Source organism: Falco punctatus (genome assembly GCF_963210335.1).
Source record: "Falco punctatus genome assembly, chromosome: 18".
Classification (NCBI taxonomy): Eukaryota; Metazoa; Chordata; class Aves; order Falconiformes; family Falconidae; genus Falco; species Falco punctatus.
In genome coordinates this window covers 4,309,698-4,336,944 of record NC_137598.1, presented here as the reverse complement: position 1 = coordinate 4,336,944, position 27,247 = coordinate 4,309,698, and the positions used below count along the sequence as shown (strand labels likewise).

At 58.5% G+C, this 27,247-nt stretch overlaps 1 protein-coding gene across 2 annotated transcripts; it reads right to left on the bottom strand.

Annotated features, from left to right (window-relative positions):
- Window positions 1-869: 869 nt before the first annotated feature.
- Window positions 870-25,039, bottom strand: FIGNL2 (fidgetin like 2). Of its 2 annotated transcripts, none has more exons than XM_080369123.1 (2): window positions 24,460-25,039; window positions 870-4,970 (listed from the first exon to the last, which is right to left on the bottom strand). In XM_080369123.1, the coding sequence occupies exon 2, from the start codon at window positions 4,957-4,959 to the stop codon at window positions 2,767-2,769; it is 2,193 nt and encodes a 730-aa protein (XP_080225249.1). In that variant the 5' UTR covers window positions 4,960-4,970; window positions 24,460-25,039; the 3' UTR covers window positions 870-2,766. The 2 variants fall into 2 exon arrangements, with proteins under 2 accessions (XP_080225249.1, XP_080225250.1); XM_080369124.1 differs by lacking the exon at window positions 24,460-25,039 and adding an exon at window positions 11,011-14,510.
- Between the last annotated feature and the right edge of the window lie 2,208 nt (window positions 25,040-27,247).

Genomic DNA, 27,247 nt, shown 5'->3' with positions numbered 1-27,247 from the left:
AGCCCATCCCTAATGAGGGATGGGGCTCACCTGGGCTCCCCCTTAATGAGGGGACGGGGCTCACCTGGACCCCCCTTAATGAGGGGGTGGGCACATCTAGACCCCATCACCCCCAATGAGATGGGGCTCAACTGGGCCCCCCCTTTAATGAGAGGAGGGGGCTCACCTAGACCCCCATCACCCCTAATGGGAGGGATCACACCTGGATCCCCCATCATCCCTAAGACGAAGTGGGGCTCACCCCAGCCCCCCCCCCTCACCTCTAACAAGGGGAAGGGGCACACCTAGACCCCCATCCTTAATGAGGGGAGGGGGCACACCTGGACCCCCATCACCCCTAATGCGTTGGGGGGGGGGGGGGGGGAGCTGAGGCTCTGCCTTTTCCCTGGCCGCAATGCACCCCCATAACACCCTCTCCCCACAAGATCCCCCCATGTCCCCCCTTATCCCCTGCAACACCCCCCAGAGACCACCCTGGGGGGCTAAAAAATCCGGGGGGGGGGGGGGGCAGCACAGGCTCTCAGCCGGGCGTTTTTAATACTCTTTAATACTGTGTAATACTTTTCTTTTTAAAATACAGCATTTCTTGAGGTAGACCATTACAGTTCAAAAGCATTTCTTTTTTTTTTCTTTTTTTTCAGACATTAATAAGACATGAATTAAATACTTTCATGTACAATATGTTGCAAAATGAGGTAGAAATGGTTACAGAGAGTGTACAAAGTCAAATATGATAATAATAATAATAATAAGTCTTCAGGAACCCAGTACCACTTTTTGGAGGGGGGTGGGGGTGGGGGGGAGATGTCTGCCCTGGTAATGCCCTTTGCATGCAAGGGAGATGGGAAACTACCCAAAACTGGGGAAAACACCCCAAAACTGGGGAAAACACCCCAAAACTGGGAGATGCCACGCTCCTGCGATGGAAGGGGAAGCCCCCACGTGGGGTGCATCCTCTGCATGTGCAGACCCTGAGGTTATGGGGGGGCTGCTCGGAGAGGCTGGTGCCGGTGGGTGACCCCAGAGCAGCTGCCTCCCCCCAGTAGAATATAAAACTCTTTAAAAAAAAAAAAAATCAGAAAAAAAAAATATTATTTTGGTTAACTGGGGGGGAAAAAACCTCAACCCCACGTGGTGCTGGGAAGTGGGTGGGGGGTCCTGTGGATGTGCAGGGGGGGTTGCGTCCCAGCGAGAGGTGGGGGGAGCTGGGCTGTGTCCTGCCCCCAGCAGCCCCCGCAGCCCACTCCCCAACTGGGGGGGCAAACAGCACCCCCGGGCAAAGCCCTGTGGGCCACCCTTAGCCCTGCTAGACTTTTTTTTGGGGGGTGGGGGGGTGGGGTACGACAGTGATTTCCCCAAGTTTGCCGCCAGCATCTGCTGGAGCATCCCAGCGTTCCACGGTGGCGATGGCAGCGGGAAGCCCCAACTCCCCGATTTCCCAGGAAAAGGGGAACCCCGGCAGCAGCCCCATCCCCAGTGCCAAAACCACACTGGGAAGGGGGGTCTCCAGCCTCGCACAGGGGCAGGAGGCCCCTCCCCACAGCCCCGGTCCCCAGCCTCACAGGATGCGGCGGGAGATGCTGCGGGATGACGGATCCAGCCGGATCCAAAAAGTGGTGCTGGCGACAGCTTCCCGACTACGGCACTAACACTCTTCCCGTTGAAGACACATTACTCCACCAAACGCTACAATAACAATGTTTTTTTTTTAAAAAAAAAAAATAATAAAAAAAAATAAAATAAAATTATGGCATAATATACGTGAAAAGCACCCAAAATACATTCAACTTTCATCTTTGTAACAGCTTCAAGTTTTGTTTGTTTGGTTTTTTGTTGGGTTTTTTTTTTTTTTCCTCTTTTCTTTCTTCCTTTCTTCCACCACCCCTTTTGGAAGCAAATGCACGAGGCAGCTTTGTCCCAGGTCTGAAAACTCTTTAAAAATCTCTTTTTTCCTTTTCTGAGAAGATAAAAAGAGTTTTTAAAAACACATTCTTTTTTTTTTTCTCTTTTTTTTTTTTTTTTTTTTGTCTGAGGTAATTCTTTTCCTGAGTAGTTAAAAAGAAAAAACAAACAAACAAAAAAAACCCTACATACCTTACAAAAATAAAAAAAACCCAAGTCTAGTATATTAAACAATCTACAGCATTTTACTCCAAAACCCCCAGGTTTTGTGTGTGTGTCCCCCCACCCCACCGCCCGCTGCTCCCCCCCCCCCCTCCCCGATCAAGGACATCGCCGCCACGTGCGAGGGGGCTGCTTTGCTCGAAAGACGCCCGAGGTATTTCTGTTAGGAACAATAAAAGCAATTAAAAAAAAAAAAAAATCGTCATCATCAAGCCTCTGGGTTAAGAGGGGGGGGGGGGGCGGGGCTCGTGCAGCCGGACCCTGGGTCGCCTCCGTCCCCCCTCGCTGCATCACTGGTCCAGGGACGGATGAACGGGAAAATAATAAATAGATTAATCCTGAGGTCGGTGGGCGACGGCTCCCGAAAAACCGAGGAGAGGAAAAGCCCGGCCGAGTCCCGAAATTTTAAAGAAGAGGTATGGCGTGCTGGCGCCGGGGGTCTCCTGCGCTTTGGGAGGAGGGGGTCCGGCCCCAGCGTGGCTCTGGGGGGGGAGGGGGAATCAGAGCCCCCAGCCCCTCCAAACCCTGCGTTCATCAGCCGAATCCCAAACCCATCCCCGGAGCCTGGGGTGAAGGGTCCATCCCTGGAGCTTGGGGTGAAGGGTCCATCCCCGCGCCCCCCATCCCCCCCCCCATCCCACGTCAGTGCCGGGTGCCGTACATTTTATCCCACTCCAGGAACAAGTCCAGCTCCTTCTGGGAAGCGGCGGGGCGGACCTTGCAGAAGGCTTTCTCGAAGTCCTGGTAGGAGGTGGGTTGGAGTTGGCCCGGCAAAGCGCGCAGCGTGGTGGCCCCGGCGTGCTGGCACAGCTGGACCAGCTCGCCGCCGGAGAAGCTCTCGGTGTGCTGGACCAGGGAGACCATCTCCCGCTCGCTCAAGCAGGAGCTCTGCTGAGCCAAGGCGTGATGGAGGATCTGCCGCCGGGCGATGCTGTCCGGCGGGGAGATGTAGAACCTCTTGGCGAAGCGGCGGTGAGATGCTTCATCCATGCTGCCGGGTCGGGAGGTGGTCCCGATGATGACCACGTTCTGCTCGGATGAGGTAGCCACGTTATCCAGGTAGGAAAGGAGCTGGGATTTGAGGTTGCTCACCTGGCTGCCGTCCTCACCGGCCCGAGCCACCAGCAAGGATTCAGCCTCGGTGATGAGCACCACGGCGGGCTGCCGGCAGCTGGCCACGAAGAAGACGGTCTGTAGGATCTTCTCGGCTTCAGCTTTCCAGGTGGACAGCAGGGTTGTCCCGCTGAGCTTCAGCAAGGTGGAGCCCAGCTGGGTGGAGATGCAGCGGCTCAACAAGGTCTTCCCCGTGCCGCGGGGACCGAAGAGCAGGATGGTTCGGGGCGGCCGGCTCGCCCCGGTGTAGGCGCCGGGACGCAGGATGGGCCACACCAGCTCCTCCTCGATGGTGGCCTTCACAGAGACCTGCCCGGCGATGTCCGTCCACTGCACGGGTGGCCCCCGCTCCACGATCTTGGTGTTCACCAGCTCCAAGACCAAGGGGTCAACGTTCTTGGCTTGCTCCTCTACCGGTGGGCTGCCGAAGACCGGCGCTTTGGGGGGCAGCCGCAGTGGGAAGGGGGGACCCGGCTCGGCCGCCCGCTCCCCATTGGCGAGGGGGGGGCTGAACTTCTCGAAGGGCTCTGCCGGCTGCAGCGCAGCATCCCCAGCGCCGTAGGGTGGTGAGACCAGACTCTTCATCGGCTGCCCGCCGTACTTGCCAGCGTGCTCCTCGGCGTTCCCGGCGCCCCCCGGCCGCTTCCCGGGCTTGAAGGCCACCTGGGGGGACTCGGCGCTGCCCCCAAACCCGTTACCCCGGCACTCGCCGTTGTCCGACATGGGGTAGGGGGACTTTGGCTGCTCGTAGCTGTATTTCCTATACCTGCCCTCCCCCTCGTCCTCCCCGCCGGAGATGTCGAAAGCCTTCCTCTTCAGACCCCCCGCCGCCTCGGTGCCGAGGGGCGGCACGGCCAGGGAGGCCAAACCGGCGCCCTGGTAGCCATAGGCAGGGACCCCGGGCGGGCGGGCGGCGGGCGGCGGGGCTGGGATGGGGGTGGGCGCCGCAATGCCGGAGGGCAGGTAGGAGGCGGAGGGATGCGGGGGGTGGATGGTGCCGTAGCCCGGTTGCGGCGGGTAGCTGCCGGCGGCGTAGTTGTACATGGGGCCGGAGGAGCCGTAGCCCGGCACCAAGGCGGGCGAGGGGTGCGGGGGCTGCAGGAGCCCCGAGCCGTGGAGGGCTGGGGGGTGCGGGGGGGGAAGCGCCGCTGCTGGCTGGGTGCAGTAGCCAGAGGGCAAGTAGGTGCCACCGTAGCCCGAGGGGTACTCCTGAGATGACCCCAGCCCGCCAGAGCCGGCGGCGGCTCCTCCGCAGGAGTTACCGGGGTACATGGGGTCGGTGGACACCACCGGGGAGCCGCCCAGCCCGATGGCCCCGCCGCTGGGGGGGACGGCGGGTGGCACCACCGCCTTGGCACCGGGGAGGCCATCGTGGATGGGGGTCAGGGGGTAGGCGCCGTCGGAGCCGTGGGCCACCGGCCAGGGCTCCCCATCCCCTTTCTGCCCGTTAACCGGCCCGAAGGCTCCATCCCCGTAGCCGCTCAGCGCCGGGCGCTCGTAGGGCGCCTCCAGCACCCCCGAGTACTTCTCGGCGTACCTCTTGAGGAGGTTGGAGGCGGTGAGCGCAGAGATGTCGTCGTTGGCCCAGGCGTAGTTGAAGCGCTGGCGGGTGCTGGGGTAGAGCTCGGACTTGTGGGCTGGCGAGGAGGTGGTGGAGGAGACGTCGAGGTGCTGCTCCGGCCACTGGTTCAGGGACTGGGCATGCTCTGGTGACCAGTGCATCTTCGACAGACCTGCAGGGACAGCATCGTGCCAGGTGAGAGCAGCGAAAGAGGGGTGAGCACCGCTCTGCGCTGAGCATCTCCGACACCCACCACGCCACCCTGCCCGGTCACCTCCATCCCTGGAAGTGTTTCAAGGTGGCATCAATGCAGGGACACGGTTTAGTGGTGGCCTTGGCAGTGCTGGGTTAGTGGTTGGTCATGGCCAAACTAAACGATTCTACGTGGAAATGTGCAGAAGATGTAAGATGGTGAGATTCTTATGGAGGAAACAGAAATTAAGTCACAGTTGGGTCTTAAAGGTCATTACCAAGGTAAATGATTGTATGTGGAAATGTGTTGATGACGTATGATGACGAGATTCTTATGGAGAAAACAGAAATTAAGTCACAATTAGGTCTTAAAGGTCTTTGCCAACCTAAACGATTCTACGTGGAAATGTGTTGATGATGTAAGATGGTGAGATTCTTATGGAGGAAACAAAAATTAAGGCACGATTGGGTCTTAAAGGTCATTAGGTCTTAAAGGTCGTTGCCAACCTAAACTATCCTACGTGGAAATGTGCAGAAGACATAAGATGGTGAGATTCTTATGGAGAAAACAGAAATTAAGTCACAATTAGGTCTTAAAGGTCTTTGCCAACCTAAACGATTCTACGTGGAAACGTGTTGATGATGTAAGATGGTGAGATTCTTATGGAGGAAACAGAAATTAAGTCACGGTTGGGTCTTAAAGGTCATTACCAAGCTAAACAATTCTACGTGGAAATGTGTTGATGACGTAAGATGGTGAGATTCTTATGGAGGAAACAAAAATTAAGGCACGATTGGGTCTTAAAGGTCATTAGGTCTTAAAGGTCGTTGCCAACCTAAACGATTCTACGTGGAAATGTGCAGAAGATGTGAAGATGGTGAGATTCTTATGGAGAAAACAGTAATTAGGTTATGATTCAGGTGTATAAAAGAGCAAACCGAATTGGTTCCATCACTGAAGCTGAAAGAGGGCAGATTTAAATGAGATTTGAGGAAGAAATTCCACACTGCGAGGATGGCGAGGCGCTGGCACAGGGTGCCCAGGGAAGCTGTGGGTGCCCCAGCCCTGGAAGGGTTCAAGGTCAGGTTGGACACTTGGAGCACCCTGGGCTGGTGGGAGGTGGCCCCACGGCAGGGGGTTGGAACAAGATGGTCTTTAAGGTCCCTTCCAACCCAACCCATTCCATGACGACCACGCTGCGCCTCCTGACTGCCCACGCATGCTCTCCGTTATGCTCACGCTCGCAATTTTCCATGCAAAAAAACCCTTGACCACCACCAGTGAAAAAAAAAAAAAACAACCAAAACCAAAAAACCAGCGACCACTTCAGGGAAGCCAGCCAGCTCCACTTTGGATGGTCACTTCATCCAACAGAATAAAATATTCCACTTCTCAAACCACGGCACATCCAGGCGATCCAAACACTGCAGCCCCCTTGTCAGACACGCATCGGCACACATCGCCGGAGGGCAACGCTGCCCTGAGATGCCCCACCTGGAGCTGAGTATAATATTATAATTAAAATATTATGATTATAATGCATGGAATATTAAGAGAATATTAATAGCGTGTAGCCAGGTGGCTGGGGGGAGCTGCCCTTCCCCCCGGAGCCTTTCCCGGGACCCCTTCGCTCACCCCAGCATCGCTGCCGGTACCCATGGGCTGTGCCTGGCCCCACCAAAACAATTTCTCCGGCCAAGGGGAAGACAAAACCACCACGGCCATGCCCGGAGCCACCCCTGCAGCGGGGGAGAAATGCATCCTGGGGGGCTCTGCAGGACCTGCCGGGGGTCCCCGTGGTCCCTGCATCCCTGTCACCCCATCCTGCGCATCACGGGGATGCTGAGGTTGGCGTCACCCTCTCTTGCTCCAGCCCCCAGATGCCAGCAGCGCCCGCAGAGTGGGGGTGGCAGTGTCCCCCATCACCACCCCCAGACGGTTCCCCCCCCCCCCCCCGGTGCCCCCCTCCCCCCCCCCCCCCCAACCTTTATGCCCCACGCCTCGGGGGACAGCTAAAGTAGGAGCCAGGAGGGGACCTCGTGCAGCATTCGCTCGCCTCTCTCAGCCTTTAAGCCACTTTGTGCCCGCAGCACAATTAGATTACTTAATGCTTTAATTGACTTATACGGCATTTGTCCGTCCACTTGGGCTATCAAACTTACACAAGAGGATTGAAATGGTGGCTTTGCCTGGCTTTATCCGGCATCTTCCCTGCATTTACTGGCCATTATTAAAGTGCTCCCGATAGATAAACGCTCCGACCGCCTGCGGGAAAGGGGCCCTTTTTAACCCCCACAAAGGCGGACGCTGCCCCATCAACCTGAGCTCCTGCCACGGATTTTTCCGGAGCCGAACGCGGGGTCTGGCTGGGGATGAAGGGATGGAGGGGGTCCTTCCCTCTGCCCGCCAGCAAAACCCACCGGGAAGCTATTAAAGGGAAAAATGAGGGTTTGGATGATGTTTGGATGGCTCTGTGAGGAATAAGACTTTTTTTTTAAGGAATTAAAGCACCGGGAGTTTCCACCCTCGCTCAGTGGGTGCAGATCACCATGTGGTAGCGCGCGGTGCCGACCACAGCTGCTTCTGCCCCCCCCCAAAAAAAATACAGACTGTAAATAGCCGGGACTTTGGGGGAGGAGGAAAGGGGCTTGGGATGCACTGGGGAGGTGGCTGGTGGCTCCAGCATCCTCCGTGGCAGGAATGAGGTGCCACCACCACGACCAGCAAATCCCAGTGGCATTTCCAGGCGGTTTCTTCTGCCCTTGACGGTGGCACGGACACCCTCACCCATCCCTCCTGGAGAAGGGAGGCCCCACAGCTCACGCGTCTCTCCATCCATCAGCTCCTCCAAGGCAGCATCAGGCAGGACACCACCTGAGGACCACCCATCCCAAGGACAGGCACAACCCCCCCGCAGGGACGGCGGTGCGGCAGGGATCCCTCCCACCACCTAACCCCGTTGTCCCACGCCAGCTAAAACCTGGTGGCCACAGCTGAGCCCGGTGATGGGAATTGCTTCGTTAAGAGCCGACGCCACGGTGCGCGGCTGGAAACCCACCACCACGACACCGGTTCCCCCAGCCCCCCAACGGCGAAGCCGCTGCCAGAAGAGGGGCAGGGGGCACACGCGTGGGCACGGGTTTTTTTGCCACCAAAGCGAACCCCAGCCCCAAAGGGGCGAGAAACCAACCCAACCCGCCTCCATCCCACCCCTTGAAAGACGTGATGCGTCGGGGAGAAGAAAAGCCAACCCCCCCCAAAAAAAAAAAGCCTGGTTGCACCCTGGAAAACCGGGCGGAGGGGGGAGGGAGAAGTTGTCAGGGGGTTGAAACGGGACATGAATGAGGCGGCGGAGCGGGACAGATGTTTCAATGCTCCCCTTGGCAGTGTGAGAAAATTACTGTCCAGTGACCAAATGGCCGGGCTGGTTCCCACCCTCGCTGCTGCCCATTATCCCCAGCACAAGACAAAGGCGGGCAGGGGGGGCTGGGCAGGGGAGAATCCTATTGTTCCCGCCCGCCCTAATTATGGAAATCTTGTTAATCTATTCAGCAGCGACTCTGAACTGGGCTTTTGTTCGGGGGCTTTTTAGCGGGGCGCACCGCCGAGGGTGTCCAACGGTTCGGCGTTGGGGATGGGGTGCACCCCCTCCTGCCGCCACCCCCCCACACCCTCCAGGAAAAGCTCTGGGACGAGGGATTTCAGGCCAAGTCATGAGGCTGCAGGGATGCGGGGCTGCCCCCAGCAGCATCCCGACGCGGGTCGCCTTTGTTGGAGCACGACTCTATCACCCCCCCAGCCCCCCCGTACCGCCTATGCACGCAGGCATGTACGTGTATTTTACAAGCTCATGTCCCGGCCCGATGCACACGCACATGTCGCTAATGCGGGTGCCGAAAAATTCACGGCAAAACCCACGCGGGCGAATAGAGAGATGGCCCGCAGGCAGCATGCGCTGGTGGCTGCAGCGATCCAGCGATCCCTAAGGGGATCACGGAAGGGTCTGGATGGATTCGGAGGGCAAAAAACGGAGGGGGAGCGCGCCAGAGCAAACACGTTCAAGCTGAGGATGCACTAAACCCGAGGTTTCAACCCAGCCAAGCACCCGCGCCCCGGGAAGGGGGAGCAGACCCACGGGCCACTCCGGAGGGAGCGATCCGCAGCCCCATGGTGCGAGTGCTGGGTGTGTCGTGATATCCCCTGGGAGAACCCAGCAGCAGCATCCCAGCACTCGGAGAACCCAGCAGCAGCATCCCAGCCCTTAGAGAACCCAGCAGCAGCATCCCAGCCCTGGGGAGAGCCCAGCAAGAGCATCCCAGCCCTGGGGAGAGCCCAGCAGCAGCATCCCAGCCCTGGGGAGAGCCCAGCAAGAGCATCCCAGCCCTGGGAGAGCCCAACAGCAGCATCCCAGCACTCGGAGAACCCAGCAGCAGCATCCCAGCCCTGGGAGAACCCAGCATCATCATCCCAGCCCTGGGGAGAGCCCAGCAGCAGCATCCCAGCCCTGGGAGAACCCAGCAGCATCATCCCAACCCTGGGGAGAGCCCAGCAGCATCATCCCAGCCCTAGGAGAACCCAGCAGCATCATCTCAGCCCTGGGGAGAGCCCAGCAGCAGCATCCCAGCACTCAGAGAACCCAGAAGCAGCATCCCAGCCCTTGGAGAGCCCAAGCAGCATCATCCCAGCCCTGGGAGAGCCCAGCAGCATCATCCCAGCACTCGGAGAACCCAGCAGCATCCCAGCCGTTGGAGAGCCCAAGCAGCAGCATCCCAGCCCTGGGGAGAGCCCAGCAGCATCATCCCAGCACTCGGAGAACCCAGCAGCAGCATCCCAGCCCTTGGAGAGCCCAAGCAGCATCATCCCAGCCCTGGGAGAGCCCAGCAGCATCATCCCAGCACTCGGAGAACCCAGCAGCATCCCAGCCGTTGGAGAGCCCAGCAGCAGCATCCCAGCCCTGGGGAGGGAGCAGCCGCTGCCACCCTTCGGCTCCCAGTGCAGGACCAAGCCACCACCACCATGCTTTGCTCCTACCGCCGCTGTCTTGCTGGTTTAAACGCTGACGGCTCCTTTTTCTGCAGAGCTGTCAGCTGGGAGGATTTATGCTTTTTTCAAAAGACGTTGAGCTGTTTCATTATCCCTGCAATTACCCACAGCAGCGCAGCTTTATGCGATCGGCTTCCCAGGCAGGGAGAGGCGTCCCGGTTCCCGGCTCTGCCTAAGTTCCCAGGATTTGAATTCTCTGAGGCGCAAACTTTGAGCCAAGAAAGAGCAAACCTGGATGGGGAGAGTCTCCTCTCACAGCTCAGCCTTCCCCCAGCGGTCCCCACAGCCCTGCTACCACGGATTTCCCACATCGGGGATGCGCGTGATGGATCTTCCCTTCTGGACTTTGCTACCAGCACCCGACCAGGTCCAGACAAGCCCCACAAACTGAGCACCCACGGCACAAATGCAGCCTCACATCTGTGCAACAAGTCCTGTGCCTGCTGCAACCAGACTTGCAGCACCCAGAGGTGTCTGTACCCCTGCAGAGGTGCTCCAGCTCCCGCAGCAGCCTCAGCAACATCTTCAAAGCTAAAGAACCCAGCAGCAGCATCCCAGCCCTGGGAGAGCCCAGCAGCAGCATCCCAGCCCTGGGAGAACTCAGCAGCAGCATCCCAGCCCTGGGGAGAGCCCAGCAGCAGCATCCCAGCCCTGGGGAGAGCCCAGCAGCAGCATCCCAGTCCTTAGAGAGCCCAGCAGCAGCATCCCAGCCCTGGGAGAACCCAGCAGCAGCATCCCAGCCCTGGGAGAACCCAGCAGCAGCATCCCAGCCCTGGGAGGGCCCAGCAGCAGCATCCCAGCCCTGGGAGAGCCCAGCAGCAGCACCCCAGCCCTGGGAGGGCCCAGCAGCAGCATCCCAGCCCTTGGAGAATCCTGCAGCAGCATCCCAGCCCTTGGAAAGCCCAGCAGCAGCTTTCCAAGGAAAGCTAGGAAAAAGAAGCTAGGGAAAAAAAAATGCAGGAGAGAGGAGACTTACCCAAGTCTGCCCAGCCAACGGGAGGCAGACGGAATGACTTTTTCTTCTTTTAAATGAGGCATTTCCTGACAATCTTTTCAGTTTCTGCTGCCAGGAGCTCGTCCTGGGCTGGGGTTCGTCCCTGCCTCCTAAGAGCAGCGTAGGCGAAGTGCAACGGCATTACCACGAGCCAAACCACAGCCACAAATCAGAATTATGACCCATGCAGATACTGCACTTACACTCACGGTGGACCCCAGGCACGCGGCCGCCGTTCTGAAATGCTTCGGCGTCGATGCTGCAGGTTACAGCAACGTTTCTGCGCCTTGGTAAGGGCATTGAAGCTCGATCCCAGTTCCCTCCAGTAAATCCCTACGTGGCGGGTCCAGCACCGGGAAAACAGCCCGGCAGGGATTTACACCGGTGGCAGAATTGGTCCCCAAGCCAGCCCCAGGGCAGGGGGAGTACAAAGCGGCGCTGAGACGCGACGGGACCCAAAAGCAACCCCTGGCAGCCTGTGCAAAAAGTGGGGAGGGGGGTAAACCCCCCAGCCCTCCCCCACGAGCCGAGGCCGGGCAGCTGATTTTTCAGCACGTTGCCAGAGCGCAAACATCAGGTTTTCCAAGGTGAATTTGGGTTGTTTGGCAAATCCATCGGGGAGCTGCATTTCTTTGTCCGCCACATTCCCCATCCACTCCTAACCGGTGCCGACAAAGCCAAGGATGGTATTGCAATCAGAGCAGGGTCAATGTACAGATGTTAAAAGGATTTAGGCTAACTCCCACCCTGCCCTCTCTCCCCATCCCCCAGGAGAAACAGCCTTCAGCCCCGGCCGGCGCGAGCCAAAGGCTCCAGCATCCGCGCTGTCCACTCATATATCAAGTGCAGAGCAGCTGGACACCAGCACGAACCGGGAATGACCAACGGGCCATCGCCCATCTGTGCTGCTCCAGAAAAAAAAAAAAAAAAAAAAAAAAAAAAAATTTAAAAAAAAAAACAACCAAACATCTGTGCATTGCTCCGGCAAATGAAAAATTAATACGGATCCGCTCAGGCTGGCAGCAGCTGAGCATCACCCATCTGTCACGGCGAGAGGAGAAATTCGCCGCTCCGTGTCACCCGGAGGAAACACTACATGGCGCCGTGGGCTGGGAATCCCCAGATCGAGGGGATACGGCGATAAAATCCAGCTATCATTAAGAGCGACCCGATGCAATTAGTGGATTCGAGGAATTTTGCTCCACCTTTCAATATAAGAAGGATGGGAGAAAAAGAAGCGATAAAAGGCAAAAAAAAGTGGGGAAAAAATCAGCTTTCAGCTTCCACGTAAGAAGGATGGGAGAAAAAGAAGCAATAAAAGGCAAAAAAAAGTGGGGAAAAGTCAGCTTTCAGCTTCCATGTAAGAAGGACGGGAGAAAAAGAAGCAATAAAAATCAAAAAAAAAGCGGGAAAAAAATCAGCTTCCATGTAAGAAGGATGGGAGAAAATGAAGCAATAAAAAAAAAAAAAAGTGGGGAAAAAGTCAGCTTTCAGCTCCCATGTAAGAAGGATGGGAGAAAAAGAAGCAATAAAAAGCAGAAAAGTGGGGGAAAAGTCAACTTTCAGCTTCCATGTAAGAAGGACGGGAGAAAAAGTAGCAATAAAAAGCAAAAAAAAAGTGGGGAAAAATCAGCTTCCATGTAAGAAGGATGGGAGAAAATGAAGCAATAAAAAGCAAAAAAAAGTGGGGAAAAAGTCAGCTTCCATGTAAGAAGGATGGGAGAAAATGAAGCAATAAAAAGCAAAAAAAAGTGGGGAAAAAGTCAGCTTCCATGTAAGAAGGATGGGAGAAAATGAAGCAATAAAAAAAAAAAAGTGGGGAAAAAGTCAGCTTTCAGCTTCCATGTAAGAAGGATGGGAGAAAAAGAAGCAATAAAATGCAAAAAAAAAGTGGGGAAAAGTCAGCTTTCAGCTTCCATGTAAGAAGGACAGGAGAAAAAGAAGCAATAAAAAGCAAAAAAAATGTGGGGAAAAAATCAGCTTCCATGTAAGAAGGATGGGAGAAAATGAAGCAATAAAAAAAAAAAAAGTGGGGAAAAGTCATCTTTCAGCTTCCATGTAAGAAGGACGGGAGAAAAAGAAGCAATAAAAAGCAAAAAAAAAGCGGGGAAAAAATCAGCTTCCATGTAAGAAGGATGGGAGAAAAAGAAGCAATAAAAGGCAAAAAAGTGGGGGAAAAAATCAGCTTCTATTTTTATATTTATGTTTTTCTTAACATCGCTGGTCTCCAAGTCTCATGGACCACTGAGATCCGGGCTTCAGCCTCGCACCACCCCCAGGAACACGGGACAAAACCGCTGAACTCTTTGGGTCTAGAAGCCACTGCAAGGTGGGGCTGGCTCAACCCTCCCTGCTCCTGCCACACCACCGGCACGCTCCTCCCCGTGCTTCCAAGATGAAAATTAATTACGAAGGCTTAATTATCGCATTGCTCCATCACCGTGTTGCCCGCTGTGTGCCACAGGTGTGCTTCGGCACGTGCCAAACCCAGCTCCTTCCAACAGCGTTCCCGGTCCCACGCCATCGTTTCTCCTCCGGTAGATGTTCTCCTGCCCTGGAACCATCTCGTCTGTTGTAGGACGTTCCTTGGGGTGACGTTCCAGCTGTGATCCCCACCAGACGGCTGCTTGAAGGAGGGTTCTCAAGTAGGAAGGAGGGTTTTAGCATGAGCATCACTGAAGCATTCAGGTCAACTCAGGGCAGATGCTCAAGGTGCAGGAGAAAGTTCAGCGTGCCCCACAGACGGGTGCCACGGCCCATGGGTGCTCCTCGGGTCCCTGTTGGGACTGAAGTCCTTCACTGAAATGCTGTTCCTTGATGCCGGACCAGCTCCCCGGGGCCGGGGTCGGACCCAGCCCATTTTTGGAGGATTACGTTAAAGAGGAAAATCCATTTCTCATCAGCAGAACCACTTTCCCAAACAGACGTGGCCCCATGACAAGGTCAGGCGGTCAAACGGACGCAGTTTACATACAATCTGCATCATAACGGCCAAGCCAGCGAGGGTGGGTGGCGAGCGCATCCTGAAGCTCCTGGTCCCACCACCCGGTCCCAGGTGGGACTTTGCCCCTGACCCACGGCCAGGCTGGAGGACACGGCGAGGCAAGAACATTGCTTCTCCCATCGGGGCTGTAAGTCTGCGCTTGGCTTGGATGTGACCGTGGCCGTCTCCTCCTCAAGCCCATCTAGAAACGTGCCACGGGAGACCACCTGCGGAGATCGCGGTTGCATGGATGCGTATTCACGTGGTCCACAGAGGGATGCAGAAGAAGAGGCTGAAGGTGTCTTTATAGCATCTCCATCCTCCACGGAAGCCACTTAGCCAAGGGCATGCTGTCAGCAGATGGAAGCTGCTCTGCAAAACTCATCCTCACCTCGCTCCATTCAAAACCACTTACTGAAACCCACCAGGACCACCCCCCCCCCACCCCCCCCAAGAGGGACCGACCCCACTTGCATCTGCAGAAGGAGGATCTGGGGGGGGTGGGCACGCTCTTGTGCTGACCCCCACCAGATCCGAGGTGGTGGAGGGGCGCCCGGTGATGCTGTGCCATGGGGGGGGTGGGGGTGGTGGGATGCCTGGAGGATACAACCTCTGGGAGCTGAGCTACAGCAGCATGAGAAGCAGCAAAGCCGAAGAATTACGGAGCTGGCCACGGAGCCTGGCCACCACGGTTTGGTCAGCACCCAGCACTGTGCACACCTGGGGCAGACCCAGCGGGTAAGGGGGGGGGGGGGGGGGGGGGGGTGGTCTCGGAACCCCGATGTACACACGAACCCCAAAAAAAGGCTGCAAACAATTTGAAACGACTTATTTTTCCAAGAATAGAATTCCAATTCCATAGAATCATGGAATGGGTTGGGTTGGAAGGGACTTTAAGGACCATCTCGTTCCAACCCTACTGCCATGGGGACACCTTCAGGGTGCTCCCAGCCCCATCCAACCTGACCTTGAACCCTTCCAGGGCTGTAGCATCCACAGCTTCTCCAGCCAACATCTTCCAGTGCCTCGCCATCCTCGTAGTAAAGAATTTCTTCCTTATATCTCATTTAAATCTACCCTTTTTTAGTTTTGAGCCATCACCCCTTGCCCTATCACCCCCAGACCCCTGTAAGAAGCCCCTCTCCAGCTTTCTTCTCAGCCCCTTTAGGTACTGGCAGCTGCTCTAAGGTCTCCCCGGAGCCTCCTCCAGGTTGACCACCCCCAACGACAGCATCGCCATCACATTTCCCCTTCCACAAGTACTTGGCTGAAGGTTGTTAAATGCAGGAGATGCTCTGCAGCTCGGCAAGGGGCCCAGGGACCCCCCAGCCCTCTCCTCCCCGGGGCGTTTATCCCAATAAAGCTCCAATAATGAACTCCCCCCGGGGGCAAAAGCCGAGGCAGGAGCCACCAGCCCCTGGTAGATCTTCTCCAATATCTGCCCCCCGGGTTGGGGTCAGTGCCGGGGGGGGGGGCGCTACGGCCACGGGAACCGGGCTGCAGCGGGGAGATAATTTACCCCGGGCACTAGACCCTGTCCGTAACGGCAGCAGCAACGCTCCAGCTCATCTCCTTCACGGAACGAATCAATCTTAATTAACTCTAATTCTGGGGAGCCTCCCAGCCCTATCCAGCATCGCACAACGCGGTTGTATTTTCCGCCTGGGTGCCCTGCCGGGCAGCGCGCTCCGCGGGGAATTGAGGAAGAACTCCTCCTCTCCTTCGTTTCTGCGTCCCCATCGCATCGTCTGCGGGGTGACGCCCCCCATCCCCATCCCCTGTGGACCACCGTCCCGTCCCCCGCTGGAGCTGGGCTGGGGGAGGCCTCTCTCTCAGTGGCTTTTGTTTTCACAAGCCTTTTGACTCGCGGATTCTTTTTTTAAACACCGCCTCAGCAGCCTGAAAAGCCCAGCTCCCTCCCGCACTCCATTCACTAATGGATTTTCCAGAAGTTCCCTTTTTTTTTTTTTTTTTTTTTTTTGGGGGGGGGTGGGGGGTGGGGGGGCTTCTTTCTTCGCTGATGCTGCTGCCCTGCATCCCGGCTACAGCTCCCCTCTGCCCCACGGATGGATTCTGACTTTGGGGACCACGCTGGGAGCAGCCGCCCCGACAGCTCCCACCCCCCCGCATCCTGGGAGTTGGCACTGATAGGCAGCAATTACAAGCCAACGCTAATGAGATAGCATTACATCGCCTCAACCTGCCGCCACAGGGTTGTTGCTCCCCCCAAAAATAAAGGTTAAAGAATAATAAAGTGATCGCTGGGAAATCGGGGAGAAGTTTGGTGCCGGGCTGGCTCCGTGCAAGAGCGTATCGATCGGGGGCAGCGCCGCTCCCGTCTCCTCGAGCTAATCCTACGGCAGAAATAATTCATTTTCCTCCCTTTTCAGCAGCCACTCATTAAAAAGTAATCACCTTGTAGGAGGAGGATATGAACAGCCCAAGGTCAGATCCGTAATGACGTTATTTCTGGAGCACATACCTGGCCCCAGCCCTGCCAGCAGCTTCGGCCCCACCACGGCTGGGCTCTGCCCGGCTGCTCGGGTTGGTGGCGATTAAGATGCAAATGGAAATATCTCTAAATTAGCAGATAGTCACTTCTGTGAGCGCTGCCCACCAGCATCCGCGGCCAGGCAGCCAGGTCCTGCTGCAGGGATGCTGCTCTCATGGACCCCCAGGCATCCGCAACACTTGAGGTGGAAAATAGGAACAACGCTTCCAACGGGATCTTTGAAATCTCAGTTTTGGGTGGCATCTCCAATAAACGGCCAAATCTCCGGCTCCTGATGTCTTTTTCTGCTGCCGGTCCTTTGCTGCAGCCGCTAAACCCCGTTTTTCCAAGAGCACGGCGCTGCAAAGCGCAATGTAAAGAAGCGGCACCAGTGGCACAAGCAGAGCTGGGAACGCGGCACCTCGGGGTGCCATAAACCCACCCCGGGCACAACGCGCCCATCGTTGATCCCGATTCCCATGGGGAATTCCCACGGGGTGAGGAGGGCAAGCACAGGCTCAGCACCATCGCCCCAGGAGCCACCCCCCCAGCCCAGCAAAGCCCAACCTGCTCGCGGCACCTCGGCGTTTCGGCAGATTTACGTTTGCCACACGTGGCCTGATCCAGCCTTTGGAGGGAGGAGGTGATGCTGTGGGAAGCGCAGGGCTGGGACACCGCTGCTCCCAGGGATTTGGTAATTCCAGATGCCAGAAGGGGTGGGAAAATAAAACCCTACACCAAAACCCTGCCCAGTGGCATCCTCGGTGGGGATGCTGCCGCATGCACAGCTCTCCACGGGGGGGCTGGGGACCCCGGCGTGTCCCCCCGATGCCACATGGTGCCGGCGCATGTGGGACACCCCCAGCAGGACGAGCTGCCCACCCAAGGCAGGGGATGGGCAGGATAAACCCTTCAAAAGACACTCAACCTCTCTAACCTCCCGCGCGCAGCACAGCCTCGCAGCGCATCACCCCTGGCCTTTAATTACACATTTCTGCAGCCATTAGTCCTCTCGCCATCAATTACACCCACATTATCCCGCTCCGGGAGGCAGCACGACATGGGGAGCGGAGTCAAGTGCTTTGCAGGCTCTTCCCAAAGGAAAGAGCTTCCGATGGGAAAGGTCCCTCCGCCGCGACAGAGCCGTGGCAGCAGACAAAGCCACCCGGCAGCCGGTGCCGCTGCTCTTCAGAGCCCTAAAGCAACGCCAAGATTAATCACAGCGAAAGGACCGGGGCTCTGGTGTCCCCCCCGGTGCCACGAGTCCCCTCCGGCTCGCCGCGGCCGCTGCACCTCTCATCTATTGACACAGCCAAGGCTTTGTGAAGAGCAAGCTCCTCCACCGAATGCGGCCGGGGCAGGGAAAGGGGTACTTATTCCGCTATTATTCAGCTTTTTTTTTTTTTAGGCAAGACAAGTGTGGGTTAAAGTGCAATTTGTCTTGACATTCATTTTTGCTTTCTCGGAGGAAAAAAAGAGGGGAAAAAAAAAAAAAAAAGTGGCTCTGCTCTTGAGGAGGTGCTGGGTTGGGCTGGGATAGAGTTCATTTTCTTCCTAGTGGCTACAGCAGGGCTGGTTTGGATTTGTGCTGGAGCCGGCGTTGATCATTCAGGGATGTTTTCGTTACTCTGACACGGAGCCAAGGGCTCTTCTGCTCCTCACCCCACCAGCGAGCAGGCTGGGGGGCACTGGGAGCTGGGGGCACGCAGCCGGGGCAGCTGAGCCGGTGACCACCGGGATATCCCCCGGTGACCACCACGATATCCCACTGTCACGCTCAGCACGTGGAGCTGGGGGGAGGAGGAGGAGGAGGAGGAGGAAGGGGGGGACATTCACCGTGGTGGCTTCCCCAGGAAGCGTCACGCGTGACGAAGCCCTGCCCTGCTGGGATGGCTGAGCCCCTGCCTGGGGTGGGGAGCAGGGAAGGAATTCCCTGGTTTGCTTTACCTCCTAAACTGTCTTCAGCTCAGCCCAGGAGTTTTCTCGCTTTTATTCTTTCGATTCTCTCCCCCATCCCGTGGTGGGGAGTGAGCGAGCGGCTGTGTGGGGCTGAGTTGCCGGCTGGGGTTAAACCATGACAGAGGGAAAATACTCGCCTGGGTACCACACCTCACCTGGCTGAGCATCCCACCCAGAAGCGCACCCCAGCATCCCACCCGGCAGCGCACCCCAGCATCCCACCTGGCAGCGCACCCCAGCATCCCACCCCAGGTGCACATCCCAGCACCCCCCCAGCATCTTGTCCTGGGAGCACACCCCAGCATCCCACCCCGCAGAGCACCCCAGCATCTTGTCCTGGGAGCACACCCCAGCATCCCACCCAGCAGAGCACTCCAGCATCCCACCTGGGAATGCACCCCAGCATCTGTTCCTGGGAGCACACCCCAGCATAGCCCTGGCAGAACACCCCAGCATCTTCTGGGAACACCCCCAGCATCCCACCTGGCAGACCACCCCAGCATCTTGTCCTGGCAGAGCACCCCCCAGCATCCCACCTGGGAGTGTACCCCAGCATCTTCTGGGAGCTCACCCCAGCATCCTGCCCTGGGAACACATCCCAGCATCCTACCTGGCAGAGCACCCCAGAATCTTCTGGGAACACCCCCCAGCATCCCACCCGGCAGAGCACCCCAGCATCTTGTCCTGGGAGCGCACCCCAGCATCCCACCCGGCAGAGCAACCCAGCATCCCACCCGGGAGCACACCCTAGCATCCTGCCCTGAGAGCACCCCCCAGCATCCCACCCGGCAGCACACCCCTGCATCCCACCTGGCAGCACACCCCAGCATCTTCTGGGAACACCCCCCAGCATCCCACCCAGCAGCTCACCCCTGCATCTTGTCCTGGCAGAGCACCCCAGCACCCCCCCCAGCAGCATCCCCCACCATCCCAGTCCAGGGTGAGGGACTCCGGGCCCCCCCACCCCGCAGGCCACGATGGCACCGCTGGCATTACACAAACACACCTGGGTTTTCCACCACCGAGTTGCCTGCCCTGGGGAGAACGAAGTCGCATCCTGCCCTGCGCTCAGCTCCAAGCCCTCAGCACCCGCGAGGCCTTGGCTGGGTTTATTAGGGCCCCCATAAAGATCAGGGGTTGCTGATAAGCGACCCCAGGCATGCACCACCGGCGGAAAAATTGTGCTAGCGATCTGTACAATTTAACCAACATTAACTTCAGCTGATGACAGGCCACAAGGCCAGCCGAGAGATTTTACAACACCCTCGTTACACAGCAAAATAAACTTTGCTGCGGAGCGCCGGCGCTGCCTTTCAGCTCTTGCTCCCATTTGAGACCCCAGCCCAGAGCTGCCGAGGTACCGCCGGCCCCCGGCAGCTCCTCGCGTGCAGCAGCATCCTCTGCACATTGACACTTGGGGTTCAGGGAGCAGAAAAAGCTCCGGGATTCTGCTCAGGGCTCAGCAGCACCAGGGAGAAAAGGGGGGAGGGTCCTTCTCACCACCCCACAAGCCGAGTCCAAAGGAAAAACCAACAGGAAAATACAACAGAAGGAATCCCGGCAACAAACTTTGCAGTGGGACCTTGCAAAGGGGATAAACTGGTTTTCAGAACTGGGAATTGTCAGGGCTGGCACTGGGAAGAACTGGTTTATCCCCTGTTTGGCTGCTGATCCAGCAATGGGAATTTTCCTGCTTAACGCTAAGGAAATCTGGATTAATCCCAACAGCTCCCTTCGATCAGGGGCTGGGTGCCACCATCGGCACGTGTGTCCCCTGGGTGAGAGGGTGGACACCTGATGACACACACAGAGTGACCGCACAGCAGCAGCACCAGCGGCACCCGCGGCACCAATGATCTTTCTGGAGCCAGAGCATCCCAGAACTGCCAAACACGTGCATCACCCAGCACACCCCCTCCGCATCCCAAAAGGAAGAAAAAAACATCTTTATTTCGCAAAAAATCTGCAAAAGAACTTGCCCCAGCGGAGCGGAGGAAGGGAGCGTGCCAAACAAATGAGATGCTCGGAGCCCTGAGCCTCAAGCTTTTCCTACACGCTGCAAAATTCCAGCTGACGTTTGGCCAGATGTGACGGGACCTGCCCCGGGATGACAAAAGGAGCCTCCCCGCCTGCCCCTGTCAAACGGCAAAGCTCCGCTTCCAGCCATGTCATCACTGGAGCTCAAAAAATATAACTGAAAAGTGTTTACAACGGCATAAACACAAGGGTCAGTGTCGCGCAAGGGTCACTATCGCTTCTCTAGATGCATTAATGTCATCTGCGGGGAAATTCCCTTTAGGAATCCTGGCTCAAAGCCGGGGCTCCCGCATCTGCGGCTTTAAACCATGGATTGAGGGATTTCTCCATCCCGACGCACTAACCCGCCTCCTTCCAGCCGCAGGGATGAAAGCAGGGAGATGCTGAACCCCCAAACTGTTGGAAAAGCAGAAGGAGAAGGGGAGAAAGGAGAATATTTGGCTGTTTGCGGAAAAATCTGGAGGTGGCATTTCGACCCTCGGGAAGATCTCCTCGACTAGGAGGATGCAAAATTAATTCACACGAATCAAGCCCGCAGCATCCGCAAATGCCAACGGCACGCGCTCCCAGACTCCTTCCAGGAATTTAATTTTTTTTTAATGATGCCAGGGATGCTGTTGTTACAGAGGTGACGATGCGCCATGCAGAATCGTTTTATTCCTCCTAATCCGCCGGCGCTGTCGCGGGATGCGATACCGGCTTTAGAGGCGAATGCTCCCGGCGGCTTTTGTGTTTACCTTTTCCGAGGGGAAAGGAGGAGGTGAATTAAGTGACCCAATGGCCACTCCCTTGGCCTAAGGTTAGGCCCTCACATCTGTATTGGGGCAACCAAAATAACAGCTTTTTCTATGGGTTGGGGGTTTCCCTCCCAGTGGCTACTGAAATCCCTGGGAGCAGAGGATGGATGCTGAAAACTTTCAGCCCGTTTATCAGGTGGCTCGATACCACCCTGGGAGCAGCCTGAAGGAGGGATCTGGGAAAAACACAGCCCCTGCTTGTATCAGTCCGTACAAAAGACGGGACCATCGCCCGGCCATCCACCCCCTCCCCAACTAAAGGCGAACGGAGCCTCGGCCGGGGGAAGCCCATTGCTGACCAGGGCTCTGAATCCAGGACGCGCTGCTTGCTTCAACAACTGTTTTCCGTCTTTCCGAGCACGCAGGGAAACCTGCTTTGGAGATTTCTCAACGTTTCTCCCGATGGGGAAATAACTCGGAGGGGATGCGAGAGGTTTGGGTTACAGGACCGCGTCAAGCCAGCACCAAACCCAAGATACTGGTAAAGCCCCAAGCCCGGACCCCAGAAAAGAGAAAAAAGTCAGGGGAAAGAGAGGGAGGAGAAAACACTGGCTCCAGATAAGCAATTGTTAACATGATCCATATGGTACACAACTTGCCTCTCTGTTTAACCAAAATGATAATGGCAAAAGGGAAGAATGCGGCGGGGGCTCGGCGGGAGAACAAAGGCGGCTGCGAAACCCTTCCCCGCTCCAGAGAAAACGAATTGTGAGTGGGGAGAGCCCCCGGCTGCTCCTCCCCGGCCCCCGAAACCCACCCGGCTCGCCCCTTCCCCTCCGCGAGAGCTTTTACAGCTCCAAAGGGCAGAGCCGGGAGCGAAACCGCAGCTGTCAGCCAGAAAAAAAAAAAACAAATAAAGAAATAATAAGGGAAAAAAAATAAATCTGACAAGTATTAACGGGGAGGTTTTCGTAATCAATAATCAACTTTAAACGTGAGCAGCAGCTCAGGACCGGCGCTGATGTAAACACTGAGCCCATTGCTCTCAGATCTGGGATGAATCCTGCCCTGGGTGTTTATGTTCTTGTGGGATCCCGCGGCTTTCCGAGGAACACAATACAGTACGTGCCATTCATTATCCCCAGCAGTCCCCCAAGAGAAAATGTCAACACACTTGGGCTAAAGAGAGCTAAAACAAATGTTTAATGTGATAAACAACTCCTGGGCCTCAGACCCGGCAGAAATGTTTAATTCAGAACCACCTTCAAGAGCAAACAGGCACCGGAGCCGCACATTGGCATTGAGCATCCTCAGCCAGGCTCTGGAGCTCGCTCCAGTGCCGGCAGGGAGCACCTCAGGAGGAAAACGGGGAGAAACCTGGGACAATTCCCATGCACGGCATCAATCAATTCCCAGCCGTTATCAATCGCACGCACGCAGCCTCCACGGAGGGCAGGCAGGCACATCCACCCCCGCACGCGCCCAAGGTCTCCTAAAATTCAATCCAGCGCATTCGCACCCCCGAAATCCATCTTGCAAACCCGAGATCTCAATGATAACACTTATTTTGATCATCCCTGAGTGAAACTAGGAATAAACCAGCACACGGCAGCTCCAAAAGCGGGAGAATTTATGCCAGAAGACACAGCGCAAAGCTATTTTAAAACCTTTCTGGGTTTTTTTCCCCCCACCCTCAAGTGCCTTTTGACCCCCAAGTGGAAAAAGCACACTTCAAAAAACGGAGGGAAAAAAAAAAGAAAGAAAAAACAAAAAGAAGGCGCTTCCAGGCAAAGCTCCTAATGAAAAACCACCGCCAGCTCCTCAACACCACGACTGTTTTGAAGGCGAGCGCTCCAGCGTGCGCTTGACATGCGACAGCGGCCGAGGGGAGCGCGCATTGTTCCTGGGCAGTGGATGGATGGAGGGAGGGAGGGAGGGAGGGCGGGGTGGATGGAGAGGTGGATGGAGGGGTGGAGGGAGAGAGGGATGGAGGGAGGGAGGGAGGGAGGGAGGGAGGAGTGGATGGACGGAGGGATGGAGGGAGGGAGGGAGGGAGGGGTGGATGGAGAGGTGGATGGAGGGAGGGATGGAGGGAGGGATGGAAGGAGGGATGGAAGGAGGGATGGAAGGAGGGAGGGAAGGAGGGATGGAAGGAGGGAGGGAGGGATGGAGGGAGGGATGGAAGGAGGGATGGAAGGAGGGATGGAAGGAGGGATGGAAGGATGGAGGGAGGGATGGAGGGAGGGATGGAGGGAGGGATGGAGGGAGGGATGGAAGGAGGGATGGAAGGAGGGATGGAAGGAGGGATGGAAGGATGGAGGGAGGGATGGAGGGAGGGAGGGATGGAGGGAGGGATGGAGGGAGAGATGGAGGGAGGGATGGAGGGAGGGATGGAAGGAGGGATGGAAGGAGGGATGGAAGGAGGGATGGAAGGAGGGATGGAAGGATGGAGGGAGGGAGGGATGGAGGGAGGGAGGGATGGAGGGAGGGATGGAGGGAGGGATGGAGGGAGAGATGGAGGGAGGGATGGAGGGAGAGATGGAGGGAGGGATGGAGGGAGGGATGGAAGGAGGGATGGAAGGAGGGAGGGAGGAAGGGATGGATGGATGGAGGGAGGAGGGAGGGATGGAGGGGTACATGGAGGGGTGGGTGGATGTATGGATGGAGGGGTAGATGGAGGGATGGATGAAGGGGTGGGTGGGTAGGTGGATAGATGGGAGGGTGGATGGAAGGAGGGAGGGGTGGGTGGAGGGGTAGATGGAGGGGTGGCTAGATGGGAGGGCGGATGGAAGGAGGGGTGGCTGGAGGGAGGGAGGGAGGGAGGGAGGGGTGGGCGGGTGGGTGCTCGGGCCCGGCTGTGCGCACCCCTCCGGCCACGGGAGCCGGCAGGGCCAGGCACCCCCGGGGGCCACCCGCCGCGCTCCCCCCGCCGCGGGGCTCATGTCACCAGCACGTCGGCCCGGAGCTCCCCGCACCCCGCTGGGGGCAAGAGGGGAGGGCACAGGCACCGGCCAAGGCGGCGGGGGCTGCCGCGTCCCCCGGGAGGGGTCGGCTACGGGACCACCACCCCCCTCCCCGCCCCCCCCATCCCGGCTGGTTCCCCCCAAACCCCGGCTCGGCGGACACCGGCCGGGCGGGAGCCGCCCCCGCCCGCAGCGGCGCATCCCGGGGATGCTCCGCCGGGGAACGCGGGGTAAGGGGGGTGCCCGCCGCCCCCCACTCACCTCCTCATGCCGGCGGGCCCTAGCGCAGCCCGGCAGCGGGCGGCCGTGCGGGGCCCCGCATCCTGCCCGGACAATGCGGGGCGGCGCGGCGGCCCGCGGGCGGCGGGGGCTGGGGCCGGCGCTGGGGCTGGGGCCGGCGCTGGGTTGGGGCTGGGGCTGGGGCTGGGGCCGGGGCCGGGGCCGGGGCCGCCCCCGCCCGCCGCCCACCGCCCACGGCCCGCCCCCGCGCTGCGGCGGGGCGGAGCGGAGCGGAGCGGGGCGCGGCGGGGGCGGCCCCGGGGGCAGCGCGGGGCGGGGGGCGGCGGGGGGCGGCGCGGGGTCGGGGCGGCTCCGCTGCCGCGGCGGGGCCGGCTCGGCACAAAGGCGGAGCGGGGGAGTGGGTGGTTGAGACCCCCCCCCGGTACCGCGGTGCAGCCGGACCCCCTGCACCCCAGCATCCCAATGCACCCTGCACCCGCGCAGCCCAGCGCCCTGACCCCCCAGCATCCCAGCACCCATGCACCCTGACCCCCTGCACCCCAGCATCCCAGTACCTATGCACCCTGACCCCCTGCACCCCAGCATCCCAGTACCTATGCACCCTGACCCCCTGCACCCCAGCATCCCAGTACCCATGCACCCTGACCCCCTGCACCCCAGCATCCCAGTACCCATGCACCCTGACCCCCTGCACCCCAGCATCCCAGTACCCATGCACCCTGACCCCCTGCACCCCAGCATCCCAGCACCCATGCACCCTGACCCCCTGCACCCCAGCATCCCAGTACCCATGCACCCTGACCCCCTGCACCCCAGCATCCCAGTACCCATGCACCCTGACCCCTGCACCCCAGCATCCCAGTACCCATGCACCCTGACCCCCTGCACCCCAGCATCCCAGTACCCATGCACCCTGACCCCCTGCACCCCAGCATCCCAGTACCCATGCACCCTGACCCCTGCACCCCAGCATCCCAGCACCCTGACCCCCTGCACCCCAGCATCCCAGTACCCATGCACCCTGACCCCCTGCACCCCAGCATCCCAGCACCCTGACCCCCTGCACCCCAGCATCCCAGCACCCTGACCCCTGCACCCCGGCATCCCAGCACCCTGACCCCCTGCACCCCCACAGCCCAGCACCCTGACCCCCTGCACCCCAGCATCCCAGCACCCTGACCCCCTGCACCCCCACAGCCCAGCACCCTGACCCCCTGCACCCCAGCATCCCAGCACCCTGACCCCTGCACCCCTACAGCCCAGCACCCTGACCCCCCAGAAGCCCAGCACCCATGCACCCTGACCCCCTGCACCCCAGCATCCCAGCACCCACGCACTCTGACCCCTGACCCCCCCGCAGGCCAGGGCCCATGCACTCTGACCCCCCCACAGCCCAACACCCATGCACCCTGACCCCCCAGCAGCCCAGCAACCCAATGCACCCTGCGCCCCAGCATCCCAGTACCCACACACCCTGAACCCCTGCACCCCACAGCCCAGCACACATGCACCCCGACCCCCCAGCATCCCAGCACCCACGCACCCTGCACCCCACAGCCCAGCACACATGCACCCCGACCCCCCAGCATCCCAGCACCCACGCACCCTGCGCCCCTGCACCCCAGCACCCATGCACCCTGCACCCCGGCATCCCAGCACCCATGCACCCTGCACCCCAGCATCCCAGCACCCATGCACCCTGCGCCCCTGCACCCCAGCATCCCAGCACCCATGCACCCCTTGCCCTCCTGCATCCCAGTGCCCACACACCCTGACCCCTGCACATGCACCCTGACCCCCTGCACCCCGGCATCCCAGCACACATGCATCCAGCTCCCACGCATTTCATCCTTCTGCACCCCAACGTCCCAGCACCCGTGCACCCCAACGTCCCAGCACCCGTGCACCCCAACGTCCCAGCACCCGTGCGCTCCAGCACCTGGCATCCTGGTAGCCCAGCATCACAGCACCCCCGTCCCCCTGCCCCCCTCTACAGCAGCCTCCAACATCGCTGCACCCTGTCCCCCACCTCCCCAGCACCTTGATCCCCACCTCCCCAGCACCCTGACCCCTGCACCCCTGCTCTCCGGCCCTGCCCGCACCCCAGGGGCCTGCCTCCTCAGCTGCTGAACCTCTTGCTCGGAGGAATCCCAAATACCTGGAATACTTTCCTACTATTAGTTTCCCGTGCAAAAATAAAACAGTTGCCCCAAGGATTCCGTGTCCGTGGGAGGTAGCCACAGGGCAACTCATTTATTAAGCCATTAACCACCCCACCGAAAACTCGCCGGACCCACAGAGTCTTTGCTCAGCCCAGGACCAACCGGATTGGGGCACAGGGAGATGTGCCCCCTTCTCCAGACCCTCAAATTCACCTTCTAGGGGTGGCTTTGCCCCAGGGACACCCCGCAGCCACCTCGCCTTTGCTCCCCGAACCCCCCACTTCATTTTATTTAACCAGCTCAGGCTCTTCCCCGCTGTAATCACATTACGGCGTTATTTCCCTCGCATGAATGTTGTGTCATCTCCCACAGGGATTATGACACATTTTTCTTTTCGGGAGCAGGCGAGCGTCGCCCGTCCTTGGGCAGATGTCAGCAGCCTCTCCCTGCACCCAACTGGATCCCGCTCAGCACCCAAACGCCGGGGCAGAGTGGGTGCGCTGTTTGGTTTACCCCAGTTGCAAGCCAGGCAGGCACGGGAATAACGCTTCTCCAGCTGGCCTGAGAAAAACCTGGAAAAGACAAATTCATCAGATTTTAAGCTTAGAGCCGGGCAGCCCTGCTGGGGGCGAGTGTGGGGAGAGGGT